This window comes from Galeopterus variegatus, unplaced genomic scaffold (genome assembly GCF_000696425.1).
Source record: "Galeopterus variegatus unplaced genomic scaffold, G_variegatus-3.0.2 Scaffold10396, whole genome shotgun sequence".
Taxonomy (NCBI): Eukaryota; Metazoa; Chordata; class Mammalia; order Dermoptera; family Cynocephalidae; genus Galeopterus; species Galeopterus variegatus.
Genome location: NW_007736507.1, coordinates 143 through 13,122, shown reverse-complemented (window position 1 = coordinate 13,122; position 12,980 = coordinate 143). Strand labels below are relative to the sequence as shown.

At 41.2% G+C, this 12,980-nt stretch overlaps 1 protein-coding gene across 1 annotated transcript; it reads right to left on the bottom strand.

Moving 5' to 3' along the window:
• Window positions 1–1,097: 1,097 nt before the first annotated feature.
• CCDC81 (coiled-coil domain containing 81) lies at window positions 1,098–12,651 on the bottom strand. The gene is made up of 6 exons (XM_008594227.1): window positions 12,531–12,651; window positions 9,725–9,897; window positions 8,046–8,124; window positions 7,607–7,827; window positions 3,683–3,808; window positions 1,098–1,634 (listed from the first exon to the last, which is right to left on the bottom strand). The coding sequence occupies exons 1-6, from the start codon at window positions 12,633–12,635 to the stop codon at window positions 1,493–1,495; spliced, it is 846 nt and encodes a 281-aa protein (XP_008592449.1). The 5' UTR covers window positions 12,636–12,651; the 3' UTR covers window positions 1,098–1,492.
• Window positions 12,652–12,980: the final 329 nt, after the last annotated feature.

Genomic DNA, 12,980 nt, shown 5'->3' with positions numbered 1-12,980 from the left:
CCTTATCAAAGGGAGGCAGAAGGAAATTTGAGTATTAGGACAAGGCAATGCGATAACAGAAGCAGAGAGAGATTTGAAGACGCTATGCTGTTGGCTTTAAAAACACAGACCATGAGCCAAGAAATGTAAAGAATGGCTCTAGAAGCTGCAAAAGGCAAGGACAAGGACATTTATTATGTATTAGTAACAGAAATGCTCCAAAGGTGCAGCAGGTATGGATGTCAGGCAGGTCAAGTGGTCCTGATAAAAAAAAAACTATTGATCTTCAGAGAAAATGGAAGGAGGTGGCAATGTAGGAAGGTTGGTGAAAAGCTCCCAAAGAATTCCAGTCATCAGCAGGTGTGCTTTTTTACATAGAAAAAGATAATATTAGCAACAAAATTTGCCCAATATCAGCTTGAGTGAATGTGAATCTTTTCCCCTTCACTATTCAGGGCTCAACACATTACTAATCTGTATTTGTAGTAGGGCAAAACAATTGTTTAAATACTCACAAAGGTCTCCTAACATATCTCCCTTGCTTTCTAAGGAAGAAATGTGGCAGAAAGAAAACAAATTGGAGACTTTCTTCCTGGCTTTTCTGTATCTAGAAATACAGAATCTAGACTTCACTCTACTTGTTTTACAAGAGGTGGTAGAACAGGGCAGGGAGAGAAGGTGTAAAGGCTAAAGACAAATGAATAAAGTTTCTGGTTGAGATCCTTACTGAAAATCAGTCCTTGGACAGGAAGGCCTCTTCAACAGCAGGTACAGCTTAGGAATGGATGCCAGTGAAGCAGAGGGAGAAGGTGGCAGCACCTGCCAAGCCAGCCAGACTCCCTCACAGTGCACACTATTCCCACAGTAAAAGTACAATCGGGGGTAGATACGCCTAGAAAACAGAAGAGTTGACCAAGAGGTCTCCAAGGGAATGCTATCCCTGGCACCTAACAAAGTTCCAGGTGTATCATCTATTAGAAAATGCTGGAAGCATTGCTCTGACCTCCGGAGGTAAATAGCCTAACCTACCTCTGTGATGTCCACACATACAGTCCCTGGAAAAGTCTAGGGCTGGAGGAGGGGGAAAAATTTACCTTTATGAATTGCATGCACAGTCAGACACTCTGAAAATATTTATTATGAAACTATTCATTACAGATGAAAAAAGATTAAGTTTCTTACACACAGTCACAGAAAGAGTGGCCGGGGTGGGTCAGCAGCACCCCAGCGGCCAGACTGCAGCTGGGTCCCATTCCCAGCCCCAGTGGCAGTGGGTTCTAGCCCTGAGGACCATTCAGACACCTTCACAACCATCGGAGACAGGTTTGCAAATTAAGCAGGTTGAGAGGAAGGCAGGAGGGGAGCACCGATGTGAATTCGACAGGGTTTAAAAAGCACCAAACCCAAACAATACATTTTTTCCTCTGAGGTACAAATATGCAGTTTCACAATCACCCTAAACATATAAAAGATAAAATCTTTCCCCAGGAAACGCAGGTCCACCCTTGGAGTTTTACACAAACAGCCGGGAGCCGTGCAGGAACGTGTTGAGCGGCCACAGGTTGCTGGCGCCCACGTTGGAGGTGCGCCTCTGGCACTGCTTGCAGCGCCCGTACTCCGCGCACTGGTCCAGGAGGAACAGCTTGTCCGAAGCCCTGGGAGAGGAGAGCAAAAGCAGTCAGCAGCAGGTGCTCCCGGGAGGGGCACGGAAGAAAAGTAACAGCTGGTCCCTGCTCTCGAGGCTGACAGCCTCCCCGCCAGGCTGCTACCTGCGGCTCACCCCCTCCTGGCAATCCCCCACTTCCACACCTGTGTTCCTCGTTCTCCACTAAATCAAAAGCCCTGCTCAGAGCCTCCACAACAGTCTGACCCTACCCTCCTCCCCGCCACACCCACCCAAACCCACAGAGAGAGAACACAGAACTTGCCCAAGGTGTCACAGCCCGCCAACCTCTACCTGTGCCCTGCCGGGCTCCCTGCCTCTCTCCTTGGAGGGGGAGAGCGGGCCATTAAGCTGCTGGTTAACAGTTAACACCAGCGGAGAGAGAAGAGTGGGAAAGTCCCAGGAGACACAAAAGCAGTTTGAAGCAAAGAAGAAAGGGCAGCGATGACTGATTTTTCACTTAGACAATTTTTCTTGGTTGTGTAAGACAGTTCCTGGTATCTCTCCTACCCCATAAAAATTTATACATGAGTGGAATTCTGTAAAAAATAATAATAATAATACGAATCGCAAGAGCAGCCGTAACAGAAAAAAGAATAAACAACCTTGGAAGGGGGCAGGGGAAGCCCCACCTGGCTTGCCTTGATAATAGGACAGACTATCACATGCTCACTGCATACAGGGGAACCTTGTCTTTGCTTTCGCTTTGTTTTCTTTTTTACATCAACCAATTCTTTCTTCCTACCTGCTGCCCGCTTGAGTTCCTGCCCAGAGCTCGACCTAGGTCTTCAGGTTAACAGATCTGCTCTGCCATGTCCCTGGAGCAGATTTGATAGCCTGCCACTCAAGATTACTTCCTGTGTCTCCTGTCCTTTATCACCATGTTGGCCAGGCATTCTTTCTAAATCCAATAAATCTTCCTGGCATTAATCTCATCGCCTTTTACCTACTTTCCCACAACACTGAGAAAATGGCTTGAAATCCTCAACTCCCCTTTCCCTTCCGCTTCTCTAGGACAAATGACCCCACTTCTCCTTTGGAACCTATTTTTCATGTCATCCTTCTTACTTTCGTCGTCATAAAATATAGGTTGTGCCTATTAGAAAAACAGCCTTATGAAAAAATCTAAAAAGGAAAGGAGATTTAGAGATGAAGACCCATTATAACAAATTTTATCCATGATAAAAATTAGTTAATTGGCAACTTAAACTATTATTATGGTATATTCGGGTTTTAATAATTCGAGTGTATAGACTTGGTCTGTTATATCAAATTTTTAACTTTCTATGAAACCATACCTTACATATATTTGTAAAGTGTTTTAATTTTTTTCAAAGTGTAATACTTTCTCATCTCTTTATTTGATCCCTTAAACTCCTGTGTTTGCTTGGTTGGCAAGTGTTTACTTTCCCATTTTACAAATAAGAAAAATAAGACAAAAAGATTAGCTGCCTCTCCAAAGTTAGTGTTAATTATCAAAACCAGGACTAGAACCCAGATTCCCTGACTCTAGATTGTAAATATATAGCTAGGGAGATGAGACAGAGATATAATAAAAAATTTCAGGAAGATGTTCTTGGTTCGTTCCATAATGGGCACCTCACTTTTCCAATCCTACCCACACCCCCTTGACTCTGCTCTTAAATGACAATTCCATAAGCCTTGGAAGTGTTCAGATCAGAAACTCACTCTCCCTGCTTCCAACTAGTTATTTCCAAAGAGAATCCCCATCCAACACAAAAAGAAAATAAAGCCATCCTAAGCAGAGGTAAAGATTAGGACAGAATTGGTAAACACGCAGCATACAATACAGAATTCTCCAATCCTGTGTCTGTAACAGACATTTCTAATCAATTCCAGCAGTACTTCCTACTGAACACAGGCTTGCTTTCTCCACAAACTTCCCCAGGCAGCCACTACTAATCAACTGGAGTCAGCACTTGAAACCTATCTGCCATTCCAGGGTTAGAGGAAAGTGAACAAGGAACAGAAGGGATTTTCTTTGCAACCTAAGAACTTCTGTTGCCAGTCAGGTATTACCGCTCAAAAGCCTTCTCTTCCAGGTCCCGCTGCTTCTTCATCGCAGCACTCCTTTCCCAGTCCTCCTGTAAGCACTGGTTGATTCTGTTCACTCGCTCCAGCTCAGCAGCTCTGTCTGCCACGTGTCTAGAGAGAAAAGAACAATCTACTCCACTCATAATATTTGCAAGGGCATGCACCAACCTTGGGAGCCCCATGACTCCATGCTTTCTGTTTTATGTTAGACTAAAAGGAAAACCTTCCGGTTTGTTCACTACTCTGTGAAATATACTAAAAGGCATGAATGCTGTAACAGTATAGTGAAGCTCCTAGCTTTCAAATGACTTATGGGTCTATGATCTTTCATCTTCAATCCTGGTTTAAACAAGCAGCACTGAAACCTTTTTCCAATTAACAATTTCAGCCTTTAAAGCCATTAATTTCTTTTGAGGCTAATTTGACTCATCTGAAGAATCATTCCAAATGGATTTCCTATACAGTATGTTTCTTTCCTTTTATTCCAGGCTCTCGGCTGTCAGTAATCAGCCTACCAGTTGCTACAGGCATTTTCCAAGACAAAGTAGAGAGGCATGCAAATGAAAGTCTAGAAAGGGGGAAAGAAACATAAAAAGACTAAGCAAGAGAAAAGAAAAGAGAGAAAATATCTGACACTGTGAAGAAGGCAATGAAAAAAAAAATAGGAGTGTTTGGTGAAGACCATGTAATCAAAGAAGTGATTGCAGTGTAATATCTCTCTTCAAGTACAATGCGTCAGTATTCCCAGCACTGTGTTTCTATCACTGATCTCCAAACACACTTAAAGTTGTGAATCACTTTAAGCCTGGTTCAAATTATTTATATGTGTCTGTTTCTTGCCAAATTGAAACTTTTACTGTCAGTTCTCATTAAATTCTAGAAGTAGCATCACTAAATGTGACTATTCATTTAGCCTCTTCTTAAGGGTTTTGCCACTAGGTGTCAGGATCCTCTGAAAAAAAATCAGTAATGTCTTCTGTACCAGTTCAGTTTTTTCTAAAATAGCATAGCTAGCTTTTCATCAACAAGCATTGATTCAATAGTTATTGTGTACTTATTATAAAGATTAAGTGATATCATATACAGATTACATATATATAATATCACATAATGGGAGCTCAATGACTGAATGGTACTATTAATTTTTTATCAGCTTTTTTTTTTTTCTTTTCATAGGGTTTTTTGTCTGTGTGGTTAAAAACACATAACAAAATTTAGCATCTTAACCATTTCTATGTATACTGTTATTTGGTGTTAAGTATATTCACATTTTTGTGCAACCAATCTCTAGAACTATTTTCATCCTGCAAAACTAAAACTCTATACCCATTAAACAACTCCCCATTTCTCCCTCCCCAAGCTCCTGGCATAAATGGAATCATACAGCATTTGTCTTTTTGTGATTGGCTTGTTTCATTAGCATAATGTCCTCAAGGCTCATCCATGTTGTGGCATGAGTCAGAATTTTCTTCCTTCTTAAGGTAGAATAATAATTCCATTGTATGTACATACCACACATCTTGTTCACTCATTCATCTGTGGACAGACGCTTGGGTTGCTTCTACTTGGCTATTGTGAATAAGTGCAACTATGAACATGGGTGAGCAAATATTTCTTTGAGAACCTGCTTTCAAATTTTTTGGATACATTCCCAGAAAGGTCATATGGTAACTCTATTTTTAATTTTTTTTGAGGAACCATCATAGTGGTTTCCATGGCTGCTACACCATTTTATATTCCCACCAACAGTGCACAAGGGTTCCTATTTCTCCACATCCTCACCAACACTTGTTTTCTTTCTAATACAAGCAATCCTAATGGGTATAACGTGGTTCTCTCACTGTGGTTTTGGTTTGCATTTCCGTAATGATTAGTGATGTTAAGAATATTTTCATATGCTTATTGGCCTCCATTACCCTATGTTTTAAAGGATAGGTTAAATTTAAAAAAAAAACACTTTAATTTAAATGCGTAGAATAGGAAAGTGAGACAGTGCAGGGGGCAACTAGCATTCTCACAACACTTCTGGGAAGAAAATTGCTGTGTCATTTTCAAAATTAAACTGTAAGTATCTGGAATACTTTAAATGTGCCATATGCTTGACCTGGCAACCCCACTTTTATGAATTTATCTGATAGAAACAAAAGAGCCAGTACAGGAAATATATTAAGAATGTTTAATACAGAATTGTTGTAATAGAAAAATATCTGGAAACAGTGAATGTTCATCAATCCTGTAAAGGTTATAGTATATCCGTATTATAGATATTATGCTGCTGTTAAAATAAATCTGGTATATATTTGCGAACCTGGGTATGAATTAATGACACATTATCAGGTTAAAGAAAGATTCACTTGCAGAGAAATATATATGATCTCATAGACTTCATTTTCATTTACAAAAATAGAAAGAAAAATATGTATGTGCCCATTGTTTGAATAGGAAAAGATTTGTAAAGGATAGAAAAACATGTAGAAGGCTGCATATTAACCCTAACATTGGCTGCTTGGTAGGGGAAATTATTAACCTTTAATATTTTTTAAAAATCCCTCCACCATTTGACTTGTTTCAATGAGCACGAATTGTTATATATATATTTTTAAACAAAAGCAGAAAAGTTTAAAGAAAAAAAGAATAAAACAAGTATAAATAGCTCAGCAAGCCTGTTTGGATCACACTGACTAAATTATCCCCTCTGAAAGCAAGTGGTCTTCTATTCGCCACAGGAGGACTTAAGATCACATCTTGAGATGGACCAGAGAAGGGCCAGGGAGTTGGAAAAGATAAGGGAAGTGAGAGAATCTGGAATAATAACCAGTAAAGAATACAGAAACAGAAAACAAGGATCTGACCCATACAGAAAAGGGGATCTACAACCAGAGCCCCAACAAGAAAGGTAACTAAATAAAAACCACAGGTTACATTTGTTCAGATATTTACAGTTTCCAAAAATGCTCTCACATACATAATTTCATTTAATTATCACAGTAAGGATGGGTGGGGCAGGTGTGATTATCCTTATTTTTCACAGGAGAAAAAGAAGACTCAGAGACCCTACATGTGATCCGGCCAAGGTCATAGAACTCGGAAGTATCAGAGTCTAATCCTCCTAACTCCATGTTTAGGAGATCATCTAGGGAAGTTAATGGCTATATGCAGAGGAGGAAGCTGCAATAATCTCAGCAACAAATGCAAAGGCCCCAGATCCAGCTGTGGCAGCACATGCGGAAAGGCAGAGCCACTAAGGGACAAGTGAGGGCTGTTCGCCTGCTGTAAAACAGAAGCTAAAACGGAGCACTGGGCCGGCCCGTGGCTCACTCGGGAGAGTGCGGTGCTGATAACACCAAGGCCCCGGGTTCGGATCCCACATAGGGATGGCAGGTTCGCTCACTGGCTGAGCGTGGTGCTGACAACACCAAGTCAAGGGTTAAGATCCCCTTACCGGTCATCTTTAAAAAAAAAAAAAAGAAGCTAAAACGGAGCTCAATGCTTTCCCAAGGGGATACATTTTTTAAAAATATCAGTGGGAAAGACATTTTCCCCTCAGGCATATTTAAGTTTTCAAAAACATATCTGATAAAGGACTTGTACACAGAGTATATAAAGAACTTTCAAAACTCAACTGTACTGCAAAGGGAAGGAAAAATATAGGGCGGTAACTGGAGGGAGAAGTGAGGTCAAGAGAGGGTTTTTAAAATTGATTTCATAACTTTTTCTTCAGAGGGCAAATAGTGAGGATAAAATGAGCTGAAGCATGTAATGAGCTTAGAACAAGTTCTCGCACAAGCAACTCCTCAGTGTGTGAGCTATTATTCTTACTTCTGTGCTGTTGTATGAGAAAGAGAGAGAGAGGAGTGGAAAGAAGGGAGGGAGGGGACAAGGAGGGAGAAAGCCCAGGGACCTCCTTACTGTCGCTGTGTCCTCTGAAGCAGCTGCAAGTCCCGTCTCTGGTCCAGCAGCTGGTGCAGGATGGCTCTCCTCTTGCGGCCAGCAGCTGTCTCCAGCTGGTGCTTCATGTAATTCTGTTCGCGCTTTCGCTTTTCCGCCATCAGCTCACCCTCGTCCTTACCAAAGATAGGCTCAGAGGAGTCTGGCTCAAACATGGGCAGCTGCGAGGGTTTGTTCTTTACCTGAAACAGGGACACACATAATACAGATTATAATTCTACCAGAGAACAAACTTTATGGACACTCAGAAAAATACCAGTACCATACAGGAAAGAACAAGGGGCTCAAAAATCACAAAATGCATATAAAAGCATTCATAACATTACAGTATTTATACATATTTTTAGAATGCTACTGAAACACTGCATAATTTTTTAAATAATAATAGTTGTCCCCTTACCTGTGCATCCAAAGCTCTCTTGTAACACTGTGTTTCTTCCATCTTATCTTTTAAGTATTTGGCTCTTTGCGCAGCAAGTCTGGTAGTTAAGAAAAGGAGAAGGTGGGCCCGTAGTTTAACAGAGTCTTTAATAACAGAGTAACATCCTCAAAACATGTCTAATATGCATTAATAAGAATGAGAGCTTGGTAAATAAAAATTGACATTTCATTCTGGGAGCTTTCAATACAAGAAAGAAAAGAGTAATTCAAATCCATAGGCCAGTAGACGATGTGTTCAACACAGGACAGACAAGACAGGTAAAATAAGCTGACCAACTGTAGTGGATTGAATTATGTCCCCCCAAAACTCATTGAAGCTTGAATTGTCTCCCAAGTTTTACATATTAGAAACTTAGCCCCCAGGGCCGGTCTGTGGCTCACTTGGGAGACTGTGGGGCTGATAACACCAAGGCTACAGGTTCGGATCCCTATATAGGGATGGCCAGTTAGCTCCATTGGGAGAGCATGGTGCAGACAACACCAAGTCAAGGGTTAAGATCCCCTTATCGGTCATCTTTTAAAAAAAAGAAAAAAAAGCCCCCACTGTGACTGTTAAGAAGGTAGGAAATCCTATTATGGTAGTTGAAAGTTGGAGCCATGAAGAGATGATTGGGTTGTAGGACCATGCAGTAGGGAATGGATTAAAAATGGTGGTCAGGGGCATCGTTCTGAGGTCTTTGAAAGAGGAGTCTGTCTTTCTCTCTCTCTTTCTGCTCTCTCTGTTTCCACTGTCTTGCAATGTGAGACCCCTGAGTCACTGTCACCACCACCAGATGGGCATTGGACTTCCCAGCCTCAGAAACTGTAAGCAATAAATTTCATTTTCTTTACAAATCACCTGGTTCCATGTACTTTGTTATAAGCAACATAAACAGACCAATACACCAACCATATTGTCCAAATGCACTACTGCTAAAACAGCAGGCACCATCTCCCTCCCACCCCTCCCAGTTCTTTAAAAAATCTAGGTAACTACAGCCTCCACAATTGCTCTTCTTGCCTCAGTAGCAAAAATGTGGGCCCCCTTAGGCATATATGAACTCCATGGCCCTGACCCTATCTCAGGCCTCAGATAACCCAATCAATACCAATCAGATTCTCTTCCCTGAAAATTTGGAATTGAGACTAGCATTCTCCAAGTCTGAGCTCTGGAATAAAGACAATGTCAACTAAGGAGCTGCGGGTGTAAGCAAAGGGGATGCCTCTCTACACGCCTTTTTAGTCCCTGGTTCCAATCCTTCCTGGGTTCCATGGGACATCCCTACATACTTATAATAAAACCTCAGCTTTTCCTTGATGTCACCTGAACATCCAATTGCTGGAAAAGGTGCCTGCTCAAGACATGTCCCTTCCTCCACCTACCAGTATTGGTGATTGCAAAACAATACAAATCGATACTCTGTAACTATAGTAATTATAGACTGGCAATCATTACTACAATGATAATAATAATAATGACTGATTTTTCATTTTTCTAATGTAAATTTATGCTATGGTATGGCTGCTAACTGGGTTAGTTTGCTCAGTTAGTTACAGTGGTGCTGATGAAACTACCAATGCTGATTCAATCCCACATGGAAATTAACTTGACATGAAAATTCCGCATTTGTTTTTCAGAGCGTGTCTAGCTGGACTCACTCCTCTGTGAGTTGTACTTGTTCTAGGCGGTCCATCAGCTCTTTGTTTTGTCTTTGCTTTATTTCTTTTTCCCGTCTGTTATCCATTTGTTTCAGGAGACTTTGGGAATATTCCTCTTGCTTAAGAGCATTCAGCTCAGGACTGAGTGGCCGTTTATCAAACAAGAAGGATTTCTAGAATAAAAGAGAAGCAATTCATTCATGCTAGAATGCCAAAAAATAAAGGTAATAATTCAGAAGACTAAAATCAATCAGAAAGTATTTTTTAAATTTCTAATATTGACTCAGTCCTCAATATGCTGACCGGCTAATGTTAAGGTAACCCACAGAACAATATGAGCATGTTCAAGAATGAAGCTGAGTTGAGCTGACCAGAGTCCCATTTCTGAGACAGAGATGAAAAAAGGACCCATGGAATAAGTCCTGAGCTAGCACTGACAACATCCAGATGAAAGGAAGAAGGGATTCTGAGTGTGTGCAAAATCATGGGCAAAGACAAGAGAGGAGGTGGCACAAGGGAGAACTGAACACCTGCTGTGGGCCTGGCCATTCAAGACACTGGCGACCCAACAGTGACCAAGAACAGAGACCCCAGCTGTCATCACACCTGCATCTGGTCCAGGAGACAGAGAACAAGTAAACAACACATCAGATCATTTAAGGTAGTGATGAGCCCTATGAAGTCCTTATCACAAGTGAGTAGGTGGGAATAGGGCTGAAATGGTTGGTTACGAGGGAAGACTTCTGTGGAGATAAGTGAATCACCACCACTGTAAATATCAGGGGCACCTGTGTTCCACACAGAAGTATCAGCAAGTGCAAAGACCTTAGATGGAAACAAGGCAGGCATGTTAAATAGGCAGAAGGATGTCTGTGTGGCTGAGGCACAGTAAGCAAAGGGAGCAGAAGTCAGTGAACTCAAAGAGGAAGGCAGGGGCCAAATCATATAGGGTCTGATAGGTCAAAGTAAGGAGTTACATTTCATTTTAATTCAAGGGGAGGCCAGTAGAGGCTTCAAAATGGGAGAATGGTATGTTTTGCTTCCGAATCTTAAAAGATCACTTTGGCTGCTATGTGGAGAATAGACCGTAGGAGAGCGAGAATACAAACAGTATGTCTAACTCGGGAGGTACTGCAGAAGCTGGGCCTTACAATGTGGCTTGGACTAGTGTATAACATTGAAGATGAAGAAGAGGTATGAAGATACTGGGTACATTTTGGAGGTAAAGGCAACTGGACTTGCAGATGGTTGGATGCAGGGGATGGAGAAAGGAATCTGGAATCAGTCCTGGATATGGAGTTTGCTGGCTGGTGATGCCACTTACAAACACGGGAAGATGGAGAGAAGAACAGGTTAAGGGAATTGAAAGTTCTGTTTGGGTCTTTTAAAATTTCAGATGTCTATAGATATATCAAACATGAGAATCAAAGTAATAAATTTAATCTGGAGCTTATATCTCGTATATAAGGAGAGCAAGAGATCATGCCCCAACCTCAAAAGCACCGTGCTCGCTCACTCTCCCTCCCCGCAGCCCCTGCCTGGAATGCTCTCTGCTTCTCTACCTAACTCTCATATGCCAGGAAGTCCTTCCAGATCTCTTGTCTGGATTAAGTGACTCTCCTTTTTTCTCACATAGTGCCCTTCTCAAAGATTTATCCTAGCATTTATTACACCACACTCTTGTCTCTTTAAGTGTCTGTCTCCCCCACTAGACTGAGACCTCTTTACTTGAGGGACCTTATATTCATAGCTATCAGCACAGTGGCCAGCACAGAGGAGTTTAATAAATGTTTGATGATTAATAAAAATACACATTTTATTAGATTTAAGTACAGAGTGTCAGACTACCACGATAGTCGTGTGAAAAGAGAAAGATTCAGGCAGAAATAAAGGTAGACACAATGATTGAAAACTGAACCAAGTGGTGAAGCAGATGATACCTCCATCTGAAGCTGGGCTTCTCAAACTTTAATGCACATATAACCACCTGGGGATCTTATTCCAATGTACATTACTGCCTTGGGTTGAATGTCCCCCCAAAACATAATCCCTACTATAACAGTTGGGGGTGAGAAATCCTATTATGGCAATTGAAAGCTGAGGCCTGGAAAAGGTATTAGATTGCAGCACTATGCCATAGTGAATGGATTAAAAATGGTGGTCATGGGCATGGTTCTGAGAGCTTTAAAAAGAGAATGAATGAGGAGGTTAGTCTCTCTCTTTCTCTCTCTGCTCTCTCTACTACACTGTTTTTGCAATGTATGTGATACCCTGACGTCACTGTTGCCACCACCAAAGCCTTCACCAAATGTGTTCACTGGATTTTGGACTTCCCAGTCTCTGAAACTGTGAGCAATAAATTTTATTTTCTTTACAAAATACCCAGTTCTGTGTATTTTGCTATAAGCAACAGAAATGGACTAACACAATTCCCATTTAGGAGGTCTGAGATGGGACCCTAGATTCTGCGTTTCCAGCAAGCTCCGAAGTGATGCCAATGCTGCTCATTCTCTCTTTAGATCCTGGGGCTGGACTTTACTGAGGCTGGTCCCCTGCCATCTGTCCCAGGTCCTAGTTGAGAATTACTGTAATTAACAAAGTGACTAATAGGAACAGTATTGTGAATGTGAATTGTGTGGGGGCAGACACTGGACACCACCTGCCCTAGAAGAAAGCTTCAACCATGCACCACCCACTTTTCAACTCTTCCACTTAAAAAGTGGCACAACCTGCAATACAGGGAGTGGATCCAAATATGCAGAGATGAGGCAAGTGTTAGCAATAGAAATTTAAAAAAGACTCTTACATAGAATTCAGGTTTCTCATTCTTGTGGCTTCTGATAGCTTCAGCAACTCCAAGATTATAGGCAGCATTTTTCTGATTCTGCTCTCTAGTAGCCAGACTTTTCATCTAATTTCAAAAAAAAATTTTTTAAATTTTTAATCACATATTGAAATAGAGCCTTTAAAATTTTAAATTCCATTACATTAAAATAATCCAACCAAGGTAGGAACCTGCCTTTTGGAGGCAATAGTTCTTTCTAATGTCTTCACAGATTTATAAAAGTGGGTTGGGGAAGATTTTTTTATGTACTGTTCTTGGGATTTAGGTACCACCACTACAGGAATCTTAATAAGGAATAGAAGATTTTATCATAAATGCAGGAAAGGGCAGTAGGGTCAATTATTGGAGACCACAGAAATCTGGATACAGCAAATGTAAAGGTGCCATTCTGTTTTTCCTGCTTGAGATAGG